Genomic DNA, 20317 nt, shown 5'->3' on the forward strand with positions numbered 1-20317 from the left:
AGACTGCACGCAACATACTCCACTTGAGTGCAACGACTGACGGCAGCGCAGTACCATCCCGTAATTAGAACGATAATTCACCGTGAAATTTTGCCGCAGTCTGTTAAAGATGAAAAATAGGTTTAATAATACCGTGAGGGAGTCCTATTCAGTTTCACATGCGAGTCATAACCTAACGATTCTCATAAATATCGCCATTAAGTTGAATAATAGCAATCATCATATTTCATTAATTTCGTTCTACGAAAAAACTGCTCGTAACAATGCAGAATATCTATTCCTCGTCCAGAGTGTATTGAATTGCTTTTTGGAGAATAAGTCTCGCCAAAACAAGGTATTGTGAACAATACGCTAGGTTTACGTCTGGAAAAAAAATAATTCTAGGTCCGACTTGAATTAGGCTCTCAACAGTAACGTCAGGCACTACACACAGAAGCTGTGTCGACAAGGGTTAAACTTGGCATTTCGACGTGACTTGAACAATAAACTGGGTTGCAGGTGGTCGAAGAGAAATACTGGAAGATATATAATAAAAATTACAGCTGATGTAGCAACAAGACGATGTTCAAGTTGGCATTTGAAGTTATCATCTATGCACCAGGCTACAAGAGTCAGCGTCGACAAGAGTGCCATAAGCGACAGCTTTCTAAATGCCTTAGGGAGCGTTCACTTATTACGGCCGGGGGGTAGGCCGGCAAAATCAAGGGGAGTTCACCTAAATTTTGAAAACTGCAGGAGGAGGGGGGAGGGTCATGTAATTATTAAACAGCACGGGAGGGGTAAGTCACTTGATTTTCATATGTATCCATTAAAAAGCAGTTTCCGCGTTCAAAAACACTCTGGGAAGTAAAAATAATTCGCTGCATGATTCCATCATCTGAAATCATTCAACTGTATAAATCTGAATGAAAGTGTGTATTATCTGTCACGTGACCATCTTGCCTTGACAACTCTATATACAGGCTTGTCTTCTTGTAAATTGGGCAGGGGCAGTTCCTACCTGCCTTTGGCCGGGTTTTTAGGTGAATCACACATTGAAAGGTTCCCATTGTGCTGTTGCATAGCACTACTATGATATCTGACCAGTTTTCAGGGAAAATATGTACAAAACTTATCTGGATAAATATACACAAAGGAAGGAATATTAATGAAAGTTAAAAATGTGGGTGAATATTACAGAGTTTTCAATCCACCTGGTAGACGTACCGGGTGTGGTCCAAGAAGGGATCACGGAAATGGCCATGTACAGTATAGGTATTGGTTAAATGCCTGTTGAGAAGTACAAGACATGAATATTATATGTACAAGAACTGGTTAGGGTTAGGGGATTTACTAATTTTGACTTATGCACAGTAAGAATTTGCCGGCCCATCCCCAGCCGTAATAACTGAACGCTCCCTTATGGGAGGAACGTATCTGTAGCGATATTATGAAACCAGAAGCCATTATCGTTATTGTCAGATTCACATTGTCATATTCCTATCCGATAGCGCTGTCTATGAAAAATGAACTGTGTATTATACGAGGTGATATTATTGTACAGTACAGTACAGTACAGTACAGTACAGCACATCACATCACATCGCAGTACAGTGCAGTACAGTATAAAACACAGTGCTGTAACAGTAGAGCATACGGTGCAACGACAGCGTGCGGATGGATATTCAAATCATGATGTTCCGGTTGACTGACAAACTCGCTTCGCTTATGCGTGGTGCGGCAGCGCGGTATCTCACCCTTAAAGTCGCGGGACTTGCGGCACTAGGAGCAAATTATGAAACCCACGGAGTGCATGTTACCATAGATACATCAAACGGGGTCATCCCGTATCTTCACGATTGGAACCTGTCTTTCTGCAAGCCCAGGTTGAACACATTTGACATTCTGTATCGATATTATTATTCCATTTTGGGGTTTTCATGACCTTATAATTTATCAAAATTTTTCATGGAAATACGATTTATGGCGAATGCGGAGTACTGTGTCTTGTTTAGTATGATATAAGACAGGAATGTGATTAGTTAAAAGGAATTCGTTCGACATACAGCTGAAATTCGTCCATGTGTTCGAAAGATTGCAATTGGTCAATAGTAATCGAAGAGAGAGAGAGAGAGAGAGAGAGAGAGAGAGAGAGAGAGAGAGAGAGAGAGAGAGAGAGAGAGAGAGAGAGAGAGAGAGAGAGATCTTGAGCAATTGAAAAATAAATAAAATAAAAGCAGATAGTCGATAATTGGGTAAAGGTCATGGTTACTGAGAAAGTGATGGCAATACAGAAGACAAGACTGACGGGACCACTCAGTATTACTTTGCTATTTTACAGAGTCCATGAAGATCATGCGCGTATTTTGCGTGTTCCTTGCCGTAGATTATCATTAGCAACATGTGAAGTGTAAACAAGGATACGAACATAGACCGGTTTAGTCAAGTGTCCGATTAAGAGAATAACTGTTTATATTCAAGATTCTGTCGGGTCATCAAGAATGTCCATTCAATGTGCAATCATAACCCAAACCCAAGAATGTTGACATTTAATAATAATTCATTCTCCTGTCAACTGAATACAAATTATGGCGAAGAAAACACGGCCATATCATACAAAATTTCACGGGTGAAAAAACACTGAAAAATAGTTGCCATATGCACTAATCGATTTCTGTTATACTCAGAAATATATTATTTATAAAGTTGTCTATGTATATGATTCAGAATATATACATTTATCTCCTTGTTGATAGTGTAATATTGCAGTCCTGAACTCTTCTTTGGTAAAAGTACATGACAACATGGTATATATCTGTGAATATATAATTAGTTTTTTTTTGAAAAGCGTTGAAGGATTTTGATGTGTCACAGTGGCTAACAAAAGTAAATTTTGTGCTGGGTTGTCATGGTTCTCGCTTCTTACATAGTATTTGAAAAACAGTGGCGAAGCCATCAGGTGACTAATATAAGAAGTATATATTAATTTATCTTTACCCGATCTGAGGCCAACCGCTCTGCATCACGTGATGCCTTTTCGCTGCCTTTCTTGGCAAGCCAAATTGTGACCAATAGGATCAGTCGACTGTAATAGTATCGTATTCTTTGAACGAACCGTCGCCCGACGATTCAGTCTCCCCAAAACACGAGGAAAGATGGATCGCAACGCGTCTAACGATACCATCGGCAGTGAAGCAGCGGTAGACCAAGATACAGGTCCGGAATGGAGCTACGTGCAGACTACAGAAATGATCATTGCAACTATCGGCATTGTAAGCAATTTCGTAGTAATCCTGGCGGTGTTAGGAACATCTTCCCTTCGCGCCAAGCTCACGTACAAGTTGACCGTTTGCTTGGCTGTTGCTGACTTCATATCCTGCGTATTTCTGATTCCACGTTCACTGCGGGGATTCTTCCCGGTGCCGAATGGAATCGGCGGGGAAATCTACTGTCGAACTTCCAAAGCAACAGTTCTATGGGTCAGTCTGGTGGCTTCGACGTACAGCCTTTTGGCCATCACAGGGGAGCGCTTCTTTGCAATAGTTTATCCCATCGCGTACAGCGCCAGGAAAGATAATGTCCCTGCATGGCTGATCGTCGGCGCTGTCTGGCTTCTTGCCTTCATCATGCAGAGCTTCAACGTGTACAACAATTCGTACGACGCGGCACAACAAAATTGCAAGTATCAGTGGCCGTTCGGTGAAGGCTACCAGACGTTTGCAGGTATCGGACTTTTCTTCTCCACATACTTTATCCCACTGGTATTTTTATCAGCGGCGTACTACAAGATGTTGAAAGTGCTTAGGCAAAATCAGCGAAGAGTTGGAAGCGAAACTACTAGCAGCCAGCCAGGGGCAACAAAACTCCGCGCTCGGAAGAGGGTTGTCAAGATGTTCCTTGTTGTGTTTTTAGCATTCGCCATATTTTGGGCCCCGAACCAGTTTCTGTTCCTGATACAAAACTTTGGATTTCGTCTGTCAAGCAACAGTGCCACGTACAACTTCACTCGGATTTTCGCCGGCTGTAATTCCTGCGTCAACCCGTTCATTTATGCTGTGTGGAGTAGACCGTTTCGAGACGGCATACGCTCCATTTTCTGCCGAAACCATTCAGGGGGCGATGGATCCGACACACAGACCACCAGCAACGTCGGTCAAGCATAGCTGGAAAAGTCATTAATGAAATTTCTATGAAACTTAATCAATTACAATGTCGATACAAAACACTGGAAAAACAAAAGAAATAATGTTGGCGGTGTTGTGACAACGGTGGACTGCATATCGTTCAATTAGAGCGAAATATTTCAAAATAATTTAGATTCCTAATTGTGTAAATGCGTACCGTGACAATTAATAATTTCGACTTGATAGCGAATGCCTGTTGTCCAATGTCTATTTTTAATTTGGACTGTACAAAATTACAGAAACGTGTCGCATGGAATCTTCCAGAGATGTAAACAAGGCAGCATGAACAGTTTATATATCAAGCAATAATAGACGTACATGTATACTGTCACCCCTGTATTTTGTACTTGTTTACGAGAAACCTATACAAACATGGTGTTATATGCTTTACCACTATGTACCATGCAGCCGCACTTTCATTCACAATACTCAGTGCATGCAGCAAAATTAGAATGCACAGAAATCTATTTTTTAACTTTAAATGTACATTATTCACAAAATGTTTTGTAATATCGAGTAATGATTTCGTTCAATGTTGACCAACTTGTCGGTTTTTGCAGTCGTTCCGTTCAAGGAATCAGTCATTTTAAGGTTTCATTTTCCATTCTTTTGCACAGCCGCGGCTTATTTTCAACATGATGTTATACATTAAGAGAGGGCGACAAGAGTTTGATAATCAGTAGATAGATCTTGGAGACATTGAAAATCATTGAAGACGACTTTTAATAGATTGAATTCTTCTTGGTTACGTTGCATGATTTTACTATTCTCTTCGCTATGTTTTTGTTTGTGTGTTTTCCTTGTCGTAACTCGATGTTTTGTGTTTTAGTTGCTAATTTGTCTCTTGATGTACTTCTTAGTATTTTCGATAATTTTTCATCTACATTGTATTTCTTGGTGTATTTTCGCAATTGTTAATATTTTGGATTGTCAGCGCTATTGGCGAACAAGTTATCCACTTTAAATAAATGTATTAATATTATCATCATCATGCAAATGAGGGATTCTGCGCCAAACATTAATGACACACTTCAATCGCCATACTTTTGGAGTAGCAACTGTCGTCATCAAGTTCAAGGGATGTCGAGGCAATTTAAGCTGGCACTAACATTTCAAACCATCGTTACTTTTTACGCCAGATTAAACGTGTGTTCAACAGCGAGGGAAAATTCGCGACACAGTGACGTAAGAGGTGTATGACACAAAAAAGATTAGTCTTGAAAACACAGAATAGCAGGACTGTAAGCTTATGGATTTTCATGTTTAAAGATTCATATTGTTTTAAGAGCAAACATCCGAACCCTGATGTAGATTACATGTTTGAACTTGAAATACAAGACCGTCATAACCTACCGTCAATAGAGCCATTCGGTATGGCCATATCGTATGCAAAGATGCTAGGGCAGTCACTCTCTGTCATACGGACGTGTGTGCACTGTGTACAATACGGCATGAATTATGTGCCGATATAATGTGCCCGTGTTGATATAAATACTTCAAACGGACACTGTTTAGGGCATTTGTAGACAGTATCTAGGGCAAGTGCGTCGTTTCCCATGTACAGGCTGAAGAAACGACATATTTTGTTGCTGAGTAATATTGAAGCGCGAACGGACTTGAATTTTCGAGGCGACAACTTTTGAGCAGTCAAAAGCATGAAATGTATATTTGGTGATAAAACAGCTCCACGTTCGTATTCATCGGCCACTTTGATTGGCGGTACTGACGTTTCCACACTGACGCAGTTTCCTTACAATTGCATGGCGTTGATACGGTTTTTTGGTTCTCTCCAAAATCACAAAAACATGAAAATTCATGTGAGGGCTAATTTTGAAGCTTAAGGGGTAAATGAAATTTTCTCGGGCTTCTGAGTTTTGAGAAAATAGGGAATTTGACTTTCTCCCATGGAGACAACGTAGGGATGGCGGCCATTTTGAATACCAAATATCGGTAAATATCGGGTAATTTGTTTCTTTTGTACCAAAATTTCCATCGGGTCCACGCTGATCCCTGAGTTTTATTCTTGATTTTGAAAAAGAGAGATGAAGTAGAGCGTTTGCCTAAAGAAGGTTTGAGCAAAAAATTAAGTATTTCAATTTCGAGGCGCGGACTAGCTTAAATTGCTCTAGTGTCCCTTGAACTAGAATAAATGCAAAAACATTGCATCGTCTGTTGTCTCCCAGTGCACGTTATACTTAACATGTACGCGCCATTGAAGCTACGGCAGTGTTTTTTTTTCTTTTCCTAATTTAAAGAGTACCTCCAGCAGCACACCAAATTTTCACCATCCTTACAAAGTTGTGATCAAGTCCTTTGAAAGTAACTTTTGCACGGCCTTATGCATATTTTAAAGGCACGCCAGGAAATAGTAATTTGTCACTATGACGTCACACGGTACCCGATTATGGGCAACAAGAGTGAATACACCGTACTGTATGAAAATTGGAGGAAAGAAGAATCAACAACCACACAGGTAACGTTGTGAAAATGCTCACTAATTGGAAATAGTACGCTCTCTAATAATGGTCTCACATTTTGTACACTTAGTGCTTCACCCGTGATCCTAGCATTAACCAAAAAATAAACATTACACACATGTCCATCGCTGGGCAAGTATCTCTGATATTGAACTTGTCGGACCAAACGTTTACCTTCCAGGGTCAACCGGTTATGTCCTACCCTGCGTTTCCATGGAAACAGCTGATCAATCATGATTTTTTCCTTGACGAATGCCATTAATCAAATTTAAATTATTAAGCGTATCGCACATTTACACACTTCCATCTAATTTTTTTCAACCGCCTACCTGAAATGATACTGAGCAATAAACAATAGATTCAGGGATTGGAGAGGAGGCGTCAAGAGTATGTGTATCATTGTTGTCTCTCTCATACAATTGTTTGATTTTATTAAACGTCACAATAGTTTGAAACTCTCAATTAATTTAGATGGAAACCGACAACAGCTGACCGTTCAAAATCGCTAGATTTATGAGAAAAAATTACAACAACAAAGGGACTAATCATATTTTCGTCCGTTCAAGGTCTATTCATTGTGCTTCTTTTTTAAATTAATTATTTATGGCCTCCCCCGACTGTTAGCTTTCAAATTTCCTGTACATGCAAAATTAATTGTAAGCGGCATTTCGAATTGGTGAATGGAAGATTTATTCATGGTCGGCTGGTCTGCAAGCGAATGTTAACAAGGCTAACTGTGAAATAATGCCATTATGTGGAAGAACGGTTAGGGGCTCAAAAACACTTATGGTAAATTCGCGCCTCGAAATTAAAAACTTTTCACCTTCAACTCAAACTTCCTGTATTAAAGGACGCTTTAAACCATTTCCTTCTTAGAAATCAAAATTAAAAATTAGAGGTCACCAAGCAAAATTCGGTGCTAGAAACTTTTAAAGCAAATGACCCAAAATTTAACGGCTCTGGAAATTATTGGAAATGACCTGGTGCTATCGTTGTGTTAACTAAACAGTATGGAGAAAAATTAAATTTTCAGTATTCACAAGTATAAGCCGGCCAAATAAATTTCGAAATGAGCCCCATATGTGGATAGACGAAAAAGTTCTGTAAAAGTTTGAGATTCCGGAAATGTGTATGTTTACAGACATCGCATTGGTTTGAACTTACACTGGCCGCTGCTCTTTAGCAAAAGATGGGGAAGTTCTGCATTCATATAGTATAGTGCATATCATGTTTCTTGTGAAGATGGCCATAGACGATACAGAAAGCTAGCCAATCGGTAGTGAAATTCCGGCATGTTCTATTACGGGAGAATTTACGGTTGATTGTCGCAAATATTAACATTTGCATAATGCGTGTGGGGAAAACGAGAATGATCAGTGATTTGTTTCATCCATAGTTCATTGCGGCCATGGTAAAGCCACTTTACAGGTTAACTAGTTTTCGGGGCCGTGTCTGTCCAAGCACGAGGACATTTGTTCCTGCATAGTGCGTTAACGATACTCTCAATAGGCCAAACCCGGAATTCGAATCGACCACGGTACAAACAAAGCCATGTGCGCAAACGCGCATACACGTACGTGTATTTCCATACGCGCTAGTACACATGTGGGTTTGTTTGTACCGGCATCACGTGATTATTTGGGCGTACTGAGTCTGTAGAACGCATCGCGTCCTTTTTATTCCGGAGTATATAAATTTAAATCTCGAACGCGCGCGCATAGAATCAGAGCGCTTAATCGCAGTCCCTCAAAACACCGGTTGGGAAACACCTGGGTCCCTATTTTTGTTACGATGCGCCTTATGGTTTGATAAGATGTCTGTGTTTGTATTTGTAGGGCTTCATTTCGGTTGGAATACAATCCACCCTACACCAAAATACTGTAAACACCACATTTCATGTGATACCTGTCCTAAAAGTGTACTATCAGGCAATTGGCAAAGTGAGAAAACGCCGTTTACTGCATTGCAATGCAGGCGAGCTACCGTAACCGCTTTTTTTTTACGGAAATCAAAACAACAAAACCAAATGACCGATCTCTCCAAAACCTAATGGATTGTTCATTTTTTGAAATGGTTGATAATGTGACGCAAGCTTCACATATTAAAGTAAATATCAGTGGTTCTGGGTAACACATGTTCGAAAGAAAAACGCGAAGAAAATGGGTATGAAATACGGATGCCAAACCGTAATCCGCATAAGCTTATTACAATTCCTAATCCGGATACTTCACATGTTAAAAAAATAGACGTTTCCCAACCGGTGTGTGTGTGTGTGGGGGGGGGGAAGACTGTGGTTCAATGAATGGCGAATACCGGGCAAATGTGCACTCTACAATCAGTAATTATTGTCGTCTAAATTTGACATTTAGCAGGTTCTTCGACCGGCCCATTGAAGTAACAAACTGAAGATACTGGTGACTGTATTCACTTAGTTATTTCATGGCCGATTTTGTGTTTTGTGTTCGATGTGGCTCGTGTGGTGGTGAGAGACTGTGGTGTGGGACAAAATATCCCCAACTCGTGTGACAAATCTGATCGCAGACCTGATCCGTTGGGTTATGAGATTCTATTTTTCTCCTCCCTATATGCACAGGCACGAATTCATTGTACTGCCGACAAACAAGATAGGGTGTCACTTTCTTTTATTGCATTTCTTGGAAATGTCGTGATAGTAAGTACCTCACAAGTATATGGAAATGTCATGATTGTAAGTACATCATATATCGTTACATTTCTGCAAAGAAAGCGACTTATCTGTATACACAAAAAAGGGACAAAATTTTATGTAGAGACATAGATTTGGCACATATTTTATAACGTCATATCCGACAAAAGGTTAGTTTAAACATGAGTTTAAACGTGAAATACCATTAATATCAAAGTGGCAAAAAAGTAGTAAGTACGATAGTGGTTACTGCATCTAAATATCGTTATTAACGTTTCAAAGTTTGAATTTTCAGTCTTTAAGGTAGTATGCGCCTCGAGCTTTCCTCAGTGAAACTTTCACCCCTTCTCTTACCCAATCGAGAATAAAATCAGGGGCCGCGAAGCAAAGTTTGGTACTAGTGAAACACATTATCTAACATTCACTTTACCAGTATTTGAAATTCAAAATGGCCGTCATCGCTATGTTAACTCTATAGGGAAAAATACAATTTCCAAATTTCGAAAAACTGAGACGGCAATTTGTTTTTTTTCTTCCGCCGATCGAGGGCTTTAAAATAAGCCTCCACAAGTGGTAGATCAGAAAACCATTGTACAAGTTTTAGAGACAAAATATCTGTCCCCGAGACTCATTCTACCTTAATTCTGAAACATCTACATATCTGTGAGAACTAAAGATTGAAAACAAAAATAATGTTATCCAAAAATCATAATATCTACGGATGACTAAGATACCGGGTTAAAATATACATATCAAAATGATAAAAATTAATCATGTTTAAAGAGTTCCTTTGTGTCAATTGTCCAACAAGGACACCATACCTGTAGGCATATCTGCCAACTTGGATGATGAACCGTACGATGTAAAGATCTTCCTTAACGCATAAAATGGTTTTTATAGACCAACAATGATCAAGAACGAGCAAAAAAAAAAATCACGAGGGAATGGCTTTTCTCAGAAAAAAACAACTTTTCAAAATATTGTTTTCGATCACACCAACTTTCCCTGATACACTTCAGGTCGTACACTTTTGACTTTTCAATGACTTTGCTATTTTTCTGGTTTTTGAAGCTCAGCCAACGAAGATCTCTCTTTGTGTAGCCATGACACAGAAAAACACATCTTTTTGGTTTCCTCTATCGTGTCGACCGGGTAGAACTATCAGTAATTTTGTGTGATGTAATTAATATTTAAAGCTGTTCCATGAGGAAATCTTCTCTCGAATGACTTATACGTTCTTATTTACATTGAATTGTAGATTTTGTAAAATAGAAAAAAATTACAAAAATATAACAGTGGATCAAACAAACAATAGAACTAGTTAATTAATAATTCGATGTGAGATATCCAGATTGACATTGCAAGTCCGTTGCTGTACAAGTCTTAGAGACACGTAGTCCATTGAACGGTCAAAATAAATATATATAATAATATAATTTTCCTGTGCCCACGTTTGAGACATGGAGATATGTATATTGTGCATCGCTGGGAAATTGTCAAAAATGTAGATGTGATCTATCCCACTCGTTCATTAAAAGCTAGAGTACTTGCATAGACGAGTCGCAATAATTATGAGCAACTTCAGGGATTCATAAGGATCGAATACAGCGCTGGAGGTTCCTAGGAAAACCGCTTTACTGCGTATCGAAGGCTTTTTGTCCAATTATATCACTCGGACCCATCGATAAGTTTATCGAACAGAGATAGATCTTCATGGTATTTTCTAAAGTTGCGAGTCACGAAATATGCAAAGTGAAAAATAAATATACATTATATCTCTGATAAAGGACAATAAACTATAAATTAATAAATTCATATGCAAATTAACGATCTTGTCATCTGGAAGCCTGGTACGTGTGTCCTCCGTTTGGAAGCATTAAGTCGGTACGTGTGCAAGCTTTCTCATGTCTCGACAAAAGTGCAGTCAGATAATCACGTTCCCTTTTCAACGTCTCCACCTCTTGTAGCAGTTGCTTATTGAGAGCTTCCTGGGAATGGTGCTCCTGTAATAAATTACAATTGTTTGAAAAATAGATTAATTGGGATTTTTCGCTGATTTGGGGTAAATACTCCCATGAGGACAGTCTGTAAAATCAAGTTACTGGCATTGTTTTTCTCAGAGTACTCGGTGCGATTTAGTTCACGTGCACACTTGACGGAGGACTTGCCGAAAATAGCGCCCTCTTGTGGCAAATTTAGAAGCTTTCACGTTTTTCACTCTGTATACTCGTTTGCTCCACAATGAAGGGACTGTGTTCAGTCGAATCGTGAATGTTTTCAGCATGGTATACGATAGTATCTGCGAAACTTGTGCAAAACAGTCCAATACAAACGAATGTGTGTTACTTTTATATACAGTAACGAGTTCCAAATTGTGATATTATAAATGCTTTAAATCCTACGAAAACAACACAGTTGCATTACAATGCAAATCGAAAGCGTGACACAGAAGGGAAATCCCCGGCGGGTACTGGGGAATTTTCCACGTGTCCTTTAACCCTTTCGAGATGGCGTTCTACGCCGACAATACTTACAAGTATCATAGCCCTTGCCTGTAGCTTTACGTTTATAAACAGGCACTTTAAACAGTACATTACAATGGATAGCTTTGTTTGGGTTACTGAGAATTGTCATCGGTAGAAAATTTCTCAGAATAACTTGCATAACAATAGCGCTTACCGTGACAATGCGATGTTCTTTCTCTTTCCTTTTCTTTCGACATTTTTCGGCGGCTTTCTTATTCCGTTCGCGTCTTATTCGACGTCTCTCTTTGTCGTCTTCAGTCAGCTAACCATGGAACAATAAAACGAAAATGCTTAATTTTATTCATTTATTTCCAACAATGCCACTCTTCTTTTACACAATGAGTATTCTTGATCAACTGTATGTTATCAAAAGCAACGTTATGAAGTCCAAACAGATCAACACTGATCCCCTCTTCTCTTGATTTAGAATTCTCGGGTCCGTCTGGGTTTTGTTTATATTTGTTTATCGCGTGATCTGTTGGATACTGGCTTCGTGCCAAGTATAATGAGCCGACGGCCCGGATTGGTTATTGCTATAATGTGACAATACCTCGCATCTCAGACCACCATTTCAATAACCACTGATTTCAATAACCACTGTCACATTTCGATGAATCATGCAAAATCCCCTTTACTAAAATTAGTTCGAGGAATTATCAAAGCAACTGAATTGGGTATGCACCGGCATTTCTGTCGTGAGCACCACGTGACTATGTAACCACTCGCCTCGTTTGCCCTAGGTTAGAGTTTAATATTTGGAACCGATGCATACAAAGAGTCGCCTTCCGAAACTGATCTCTTGCCCTTTTTAAGTATTTTTTTCAAATGACCCAAAGTAAGTCAAATCCGAGAAAAGATACAACTTTGTAAAAATCTTATTTTAATATGCGATACGACAAAAAAGACACGTGACAAAGAAATCAGAACACGTTTCAATATATTTAATGCCAAGTTCAGTACCTATTCAGATTTCAATGTATACTCTCTGTTTAAGTTGCTCCGACAATGCAGAAAATATTCCTCTCTGCTAACGAATAATTGTCATTTTTACAGGTGTTGAAATAATTTTGCAAAAACAAATAAATAAATAAATAAATAAATAAATAAATAAATAAAGTTTGCAATGGCGGACTTTGGACGTGGAAGTAATGCAATGCTGCATTTGCTATGCGTGGACATCGGAAACATTTCAACCATTGCACCCTAGATTTCTACGCGGGATTCTTACGCGGGAGTGCGTCTGTATATACTAATTGAAAATCTCCAAGCTCCACAACAAACGTGTTTCCTGGACTAACAGGAACCATAGACAGTGGAGGGGGGGAAGACCCCTCCACTGTCTATGCAGGAACGTAGCTCATTAAAAGAAGCGGATACGAGACCAAGTTATTGACTTCGACAGCAGTGCAGGTTTACGCAAACTCAAAACGAAACGGGAAACAAGGTTATATGGGTTTTAGACGTGATAATCCTACGTGACTTGCACATTTTACATACTAACAGTTCATCAGGAAAGCAACTGGAAACAGACCGTTTAAGGTTTACTGGTTCAAATATATTATTGTGGAATGAACGGTGTTGAATACCTACTTCGTCGTGTTCTTGCGCAGCGAAATCAGGGGTGACATCAGGCAGCCCTTTCGACTGTCTTCTCGCTTTGATCGCCATTCGCAATTCATCTTTCACCAAAGTGGAGTACGATATCTCAATATCGTCCAGATCTTCCAGGCATTCGCCTTTCAAGTTGTCATCCAGCGGAACCAAGTGAATATTGTTGTTGTTGAAGTCGAAGTTCTCGTCAAAGCAAGCCGTGGCTCCATCGCTTGGAAACTGCCACGGTAGGCCAGCGTCGGCCGACGGCTCTGTTACCATGGCATCCAATTCAGATAAATCGAAATCGGGCACCTGTGTCTGAAAGTGAAAGAGCGAAAGTAGAGTGAGAAACTGTGAGAAACTACTTCAATATTTAATCTTACCTTCTTTTGTCTGTAGTTTTTAGAAAGAATATATATATACATATATATACATATATATATATAATTATATATATAATATATGAGATAACTAAGAGAGAGAGAGAGAGAGAGAGAGAGAGAGAGAGAGAGAGAGAGAGAGAGAGAGAGAGAGAGAGAGAGAGAGAGAGAGAGAGAGAGAGAGAGAGAGAGAGAGAGAGAGAGAGAGCTTTACTCCTGGTGTTCGGTTGCATTCTTTCACAAAATGTGGAAATATCAGCAATTGCCGTAGTAAAAATACGAAATAAAAGTCCTGCTTATTTATGAAAAATATGCTATGATGCATTTAAAAACAACTAGATTGGTATCAATACTAAGATTTATGGATCACCGATTCCTAAAATTTTGATTAAAAAGAGATAGGAAAAATGTTTAGTCCATGGCAATCAGAAATTCCCAAAAGGAAATTAAGAGATTAACAAGTGAAGACGTTAAAATTTGGTTGTTTTAGTAGGTCTTGTGAAAAATATGAATACTGTGGGACTTCCTGCAGCATTATTATAAGGGCGGACCTACCTCACACATCGTTGGTCTCTGACTACAAAATTCCAAGGGTATCAGTACTTTATAGCTTTGGGGCGAAGATACTTTGCATATCAGGGAGGGGGTTTTCCATTCAACTCGCGACTTCCTAAAGACATTGAATTTGCAACGGGGTTAGCCGCAGGGTAGGATATTGTGATCATTTGATCTGAAAAAATATAATTTACGAGAGTTTTTATGATTCAATCTGAGTTGAGTAAAAAATATTTGAAAATTTCGCCAAACATCCGGTAAAAGGACCATGGTTGATGATGTTAACATCACATTTGTCCAGAGCATTTGCGACGCTTGGTCCGATATGCGGGTCCTGATAAAGACGTCTGCGAGATTTCGTTCAATTCCCGTAAATCCCATCATCTAGCACAATACCCAATGAAAGCCATTTTCAAGGAAGATTGCAGTCGAGAAACGCGTTACAATTGTATGAATAAGTAGGCGCACAGTCGACGTTTAAATTTGTTTACATGTCTCGTCAATCGAGTACTTATACAGCGTGGACTAATTAACAACTGAGCAGCAAATGTGGTCGCAAGTTTTTATTTTTCAAATAGAATATTGGTAAATGGACTGACATTAAGCAATGAATCTAGAAGATCCCATTCAATTACTGCCGTGACAGGTGGATTTTGCAAACTTCGCAAAACAGAAACTGACAAGGTGGGCCATTGTATTGCGTTCCCGCTGTCTTCAACCCTCGTGACGAGGACGCCTATCACGGCTGCCACGTCAGATCGACTGAGCAGCCCATGGCGGCTGTATTGTGTACAATCACGAAAACTGGAACTGAATTCACACCGGCTCGTTTTTTTTCAATCTTACACTGTAAAATACCTCGTTTACAGTGCAACGACAGAGTGCACGTTTGCAGACCTGTCATTGCAATGCGTGGGGACATAATTTTGAGGAAGAAGTAGTTGACTCATTGAGACCCTGTTTTGAAGAAGTGTCTTTGCAGAGTGGGCTTAAAATAACATCCAGTTATAGAACTTCATGTGGTACAACAAAGGCATGCCGTGCTAAAATTGCATGAGCAGCGCAGTAATCGCACGGAAAATCAATCTATGTTCTATATTTGCATTGGCTATGTAAAAGGTCATGTCATGGACCAGATCTGGCAACGTGTTCCTAAAGACACGGCCAAACTAGGAAGGTACATCAAATAACCTACCGTACCTGAGACAGAAATGTTCCCAGTCGACAAAAGGGAATTCTGTGACGATAGATTGTGAATCTCACGCCGATAAAATGTCACAGTCGGCGCTCGGAAGACTTGCGGACATCCTAAGCCAGCTATGGCAGTTGTCTGCGTGTACAGGGTATTCCCCTTGAATGGGGATCTCCCGTTCAGGTAGTTTCGGTAATTTAAATGTCTGGTCGCCAGCGATTGGATAAGCCCGTACCGTTTGATTACCCACGGGTTTAATGCTCCGACATGTTTTGATAGAAAGTAAATAAAAGTTTGTTGCACGCTAGTTCTATTATAATTGTCATACAAACAATCTTTTAGTAAAGTTATCTGTGATGGCGTTTTGGATGTGAGATGGAAGAACAAACGAATCATGGAGCCGGGCCGTCTTACCAGAGTAGACCAGCTCTCGTTTGCAGTTGTCGCCCCGGCAATGAACTGCGAACACGGACGAAAAATAGAATAATAAATGACAACCTCATCATTTCTACATTTGATTTAACAAGAGACTGAGACGTACGTATTACTTTTTATCAACAAAATCCATTTTATTAAAAAAAAATAGTATATCTGTCACGTTGAAGTACGTTTACTAAGGCTGACATCTTTATTTCGTGTACCCTAAAACATTTTTGATAACTTTGCAAAACATATGCATGTGAATATGAAATCAGAAAATTCTTGTCGACAATTGGTTGTTTTATTTCTTCCAGGTCGGCACTCCCTCTCTGTACCTGTATTCTCGGCTGACAAATCTATGATATCAATATATGCTACGGTTTCAAATTTTATCGCACACAGCCGGTCGATCCGTGTGCAGCAAGTTCTATTTTATGCGCAGGTTGTTTACCATTAAACATGGATCAACGATAACAACAAGGGAGGTAATTTTGTCATCTTCAGGTTCGTCTTATACCTTCAGATAAAATACATCAAGCATACAGGCATCCCAAAGTGGAATAAGTTGTGAAGAATGTCGTGGTAATAGCAAAACAAAACTTCTTATGGGACCTCTTTATGTCAGCCAACAAAATTTATTTAAAAGGAAGATGCCATATCAGGCGGGGTCAGATTGAAGATGCCGAAGTGACCACCTCTTCTCGTGTCAGGGACTAATAAATGCACGGTAAACCTGCGCCATCGCTCATTTTACGACAAAAACGAAAAGCAATATTCTTTCAGGGAACAGAAGTCAAACAGTCACAAATGTAGAAGGGAACGGCGGAGCCAAATATATTTTTACTATTTCATGCATCGCTTCAAAGAATTACCATTATGCAAGTGTACTGCGCATTCACACGTCCGCTGCCATATCAGGACACTCGACACAGACCTGCCATTTGAGGCCAGTGGTGTGACCTACCTGCCATTTTTAGACTACTGTCGACCTACCTGCCACGTCAGGACACAAAGCCTCGACTACGTGACAATGTTTTTCCTGGGCCCCACATTAGGTTGTTTAATGGGGAATGCCCTTGCGTTTAACAAAAATCCCCTTTGTCAGTCAGTGTTTCAGTAATAAGTTAATATTAAGTGGTCCAGCCAGCTGTGATAATACATATATCACACAGACATCCATTTGTCTGTGCATTTATGTATGGAGGGCGTACAATCAACGGCAAAAGTTAATTCAGTTTGATTTCAGTCTCTCCACAACAAAATCGATATACCAGCGAGTTTAGTTTGTCACATTGGAAAAATAGTTTCACTTTTACTGCTTAGTAGAGTCAAAAGGCTGTTGGAGCGTATAGTGCAATTAGGTCACTCAAAATCCGTCCTTTGAGAGACTGGGAGGCTTCGGTTCACTGTGTACAGCGATCGGCTGTGTAGTCGAGTCCGCGCATGCGTATAGTTGAGTGGAAAATTCCAAAAGAGTGCAGTCGAGGGGCTTCCCCACCATAGATCAACACAATACGCGCCACGACCAGGGTATATACATATTCATGATGTCAATGCATGAAACACCTCCTTTTTTTACAGCTGCCATATCAGGCCAGTTACGTTGATGTATACACGACCATTGGTCTCATGCTGGAGTTCATACCTCAATGTTTAGAATTAAGTCGTCTTGGTCCTATTCCGATACATTTCATAGCTGTTGCTTAATGGTTGTCACTCCGATCCGTAATATATGAAACCCATGACCTAGTTATTTCTTGCTACGCGAACATTGTGCATATTGTGTTTTTGACGCCGAGGCATTGTCAGTATTGTTGACATTTGACACTTCATCGGTATATCCCGGCAGTTAAAATGCACAAAATAATAGTAATATTATGGCGACGATATTGATGCATTTCTGCCGTATATGGACAAGATGAACATCAAAACAGAATTGAACGTTTGTAGGATAACAGTTAGCATAAACGTTTCAAATTTTAACTAGGACTTTGTGCGCTACGAAAAAAACCCTATTGTCTGACATGAAGTAAATATAAAGTACTGTAAGTCAATGAAACGTTAAAACGAAAATATTGTCATTAATTCATCACTCATACCTGTCATCCAAGCAACAGAGTCCTTAAGGGGGTCAGATAATTTTGGAAATCACCGGCGATTAATTTTCAAATATCTTGGAGCTCCCCAGTCCGTTTTGAGCAAGCCGAAACTGACATTAAGGGACCGGTACCGCCTGCACGTACCATACCGCGGCATGCTTCCGGCATTTTGGGAAAGACCCTTTGTAATTTGCATAGTGATTTTCGCAATCCATCTCGACGACTGACAATCGGGGGCGCATTATTAGAATTACAAGCATTATCGGATATTATCGTCGAACTTAGTGAGTTAGACTCGAAAAGAAGAATGAGGTTTCGGCAAATGACCACCAAGCCAGTAAAGTTAGAAATATCAGAAGGGTAAAGTGGTTGAAGATGACCAACAAACTCTTTTTGATGGATGATAATCGGTAAAATAGTAACAATTTCTATCTAAGCTCAGGGGGCTCGTCCACCTTGTTTTATGTGTGTGTGTGTTTGTTTGTGAGCGTTTGTGTTCGTTTATTTGTTGGTTTTAATAAAATAAGAGCGAAAAGCTCTTTTTTTTATATTTGCCAATAAAGAGTGGTTTATTTATTTATTATTTGTTTGTTTGTATGTATTCCGATGGTTAGGGTTAGGCTTAGGCTTAAGTTAGGGTTAGGATTAGGGTTAGGGTTTGGGCTAGGGTTAGTCACTCCCTCTATATTGAGGGAGTGACTAACCCTAACCCTAGCCCAAACCTCAACCTAACCCTTACTTATTAAGCCTAACCTAACCCTAACCATCGAAAGACAAACAAACAAACAAATAAACAAATAATAAATAAATAAACCGCTCTTTATTGACAAATATAAACAAAAGAGCTTTTAGCTCTTATTTTACAAAAAATAACAAATAAACAAACACAAACACACACAAGAAACACGCACACACATACAACAAGGTGGACGAGCCCCTGTGATCTAAGTTGCTGTATCCTGTGATGACGATGCTCAGAAGCCCGTGGTAATGCCAATATGTACCCAGCAAAACTTAGAAAATGGCGAAACGGTAGCGTTTGCATAAATTCATAAAGAAAATGCCATGCCATCACAGGACAGTCAAGTGTCAGATGATCATGACTAAGGGAGCGTTCAGTTGTTATGGCCGGGGTGGGCCGGCAAAATCCAGGGGGGGGGTCACCTCAAATTTGAAAACTGCAAAGGGGGGGGGGGTCATGCATTTTTCAAACAGCTCAGAGGGGGGTCACTTAATTTTCATAAGTATCCGTCCCGTCAAAAAGCAGTTTCAGTGTTCAGAAATTTTCTGGGAGATAAAAATGATTCGTTGCATGATTTCATTCTCTGAAGTTATTCACCTGTAAATCTGAACAAAAGTATAATTATCTGTCACATGAACATCTTTACTAGACAACTCTGAGGCTTGTCTTATTATAAATCAAGCTCACTGCACTTAGGGCCATGAACAATTCCTATTACTTACGTATTAGAGATATAGCAAGTTTTGTCAGGGAAATTATTTAACAGTTACCTGTACTGAGACTACTAGTACCATGAAAAGTGAAATTATACTTTTAGGTGAAATTACAATATCATAATTGTTGTCCACATCTGAACTTTTAAATACCCTATTTGAATCAAGTACATTTGTATCAATTATCAAACACCTATAAAAGCACAAATTAATTTAGTTTAGCATTGTAAAAAAATTATTCTTAGTTTTCTCATAGACTCCAATGTATAGTGAATCAACATTTCGGTGAAATTCCAAAATCCAATTTCTTGCACACATATCAACCTTTAACCATCCTAGGCTAACTAAGTACTTTAAAATGAATTATCAAATATCTATAAATACACAGATTTTGATAGTTTTGTATTGGAAAAAAATTATTCATTTTCCTCATAGACTCCCATGTACAGTGAATCTACATTTTGGTATAATTCCAAAATCCAATTTCTGGCGAACACTACCATTTGTTACCAACCTAATCTAATCAAGTACATTGATATCAATAATCGAGAGTACATAAATACATGAATTTACCTATTTTTGTATTGGAAAAAAATTATTCATACTTTCCTCATAGACTCCCAGGTATAGTGGATGAACATTTTCAGTGAAATTCTAAGATCAAACTTTTTGTCCACATGCCAGTTGTAACGACCCTATTTCATTTAAGTACATTTATGTAAATTATCAAATATCTATAAATGCATAGATATAGTTTTGCATTGAAAAAGTATTACATAGATTTCTCATACAT

At 39.2% G+C, this 20317-nt stretch overlaps 2 protein-coding genes across 4 annotated transcripts; one reads left to right on the top strand and one right to left on the bottom strand.

The window, feature by feature from the left end:
* The first annotated feature begins 3134 nt into the window (after positions 1-3134).
* On the top strand, positions 3135-4142 carry LOC139132182 (allatostatin-A receptor-like). The gene has a single exon (XM_070698572.1). It carries the CDS (start codon positions 3135-3137, stop codon positions 4140-4142), a length of 1008 nt encoding a protein of 335 aa, XP_070554673.1.
* A 5123-nt stretch (positions 4143-9265) lies between these two features.
* On the bottom strand, positions 9266-18256 carry LOC139131259 (basic leucine zipper transcriptional factor ATF-like). Of its 3 annotated transcripts, none has more exons than XM_070697249.1 (4): positions 18070-18256; positions 13421-13741; positions 11985-12092; positions 9266-11308 (listed from the first exon to the last, which is right to left on the bottom strand). In XM_070697249.1, the coding sequence occupies exons 2-4, from the start codon at positions 13700-13702 to the stop codon at positions 11141-11143; spliced, it is 558 nt and encodes a 185-aa protein (XP_070553350.1). In that variant the 5' UTR covers positions 13703-13741; positions 18070-18256; the 3' UTR covers positions 9266-11140. The 3 variants fall into 3 exon arrangements, with proteins under 3 accessions (XP_070553350.1, XP_070553349.1, XP_070553351.1); XM_070697248.1 differs by lacking the exon at positions 18070-18256 and adding an exon at positions 15559-15730; XM_070697250.1 differs by lacking the exon at positions 18070-18256 and adding an exon at positions 14359-14475.
* Positions 18257-20317: the final 2061 nt, after the last annotated feature.

The sequence above is a fragment of the Ptychodera flava genome, chromosome 4 (assembly GCF_041260155.1).
Source record: "Ptychodera flava strain L36383 chromosome 4, AS_Pfla_20210202, whole genome shotgun sequence".
Classification (NCBI taxonomy): domain Eukaryota; kingdom Metazoa; phylum Hemichordata; class Enteropneusta; family Ptychoderidae; genus Ptychodera; species Ptychodera flava.

Coding starts and splice junctions, on each gene's coding strand:
- LOC139131259 (XM_070697250.1), bottom strand. Junction 12,093..13,420: donor CTGCGCAAGAACACGACGAA/GTAGGTATTCAA, acceptor TTCCATGGTTAG/CTGACTGAAGACGACAAAGA. Junction 11,309..11,984: donor AAGAACATCGCATTGTCACG/GTAAGCGCTATT, acceptor AATTTATTACAG/GAGCACCATTCCCAGGAAGC.
- LOC139132182 (XM_070698572.1), top strand. CDS start 3,135: ATGGATCGCAACGCGTCTAACGATACCATCGGCAGTGAAGCAGCGGTA.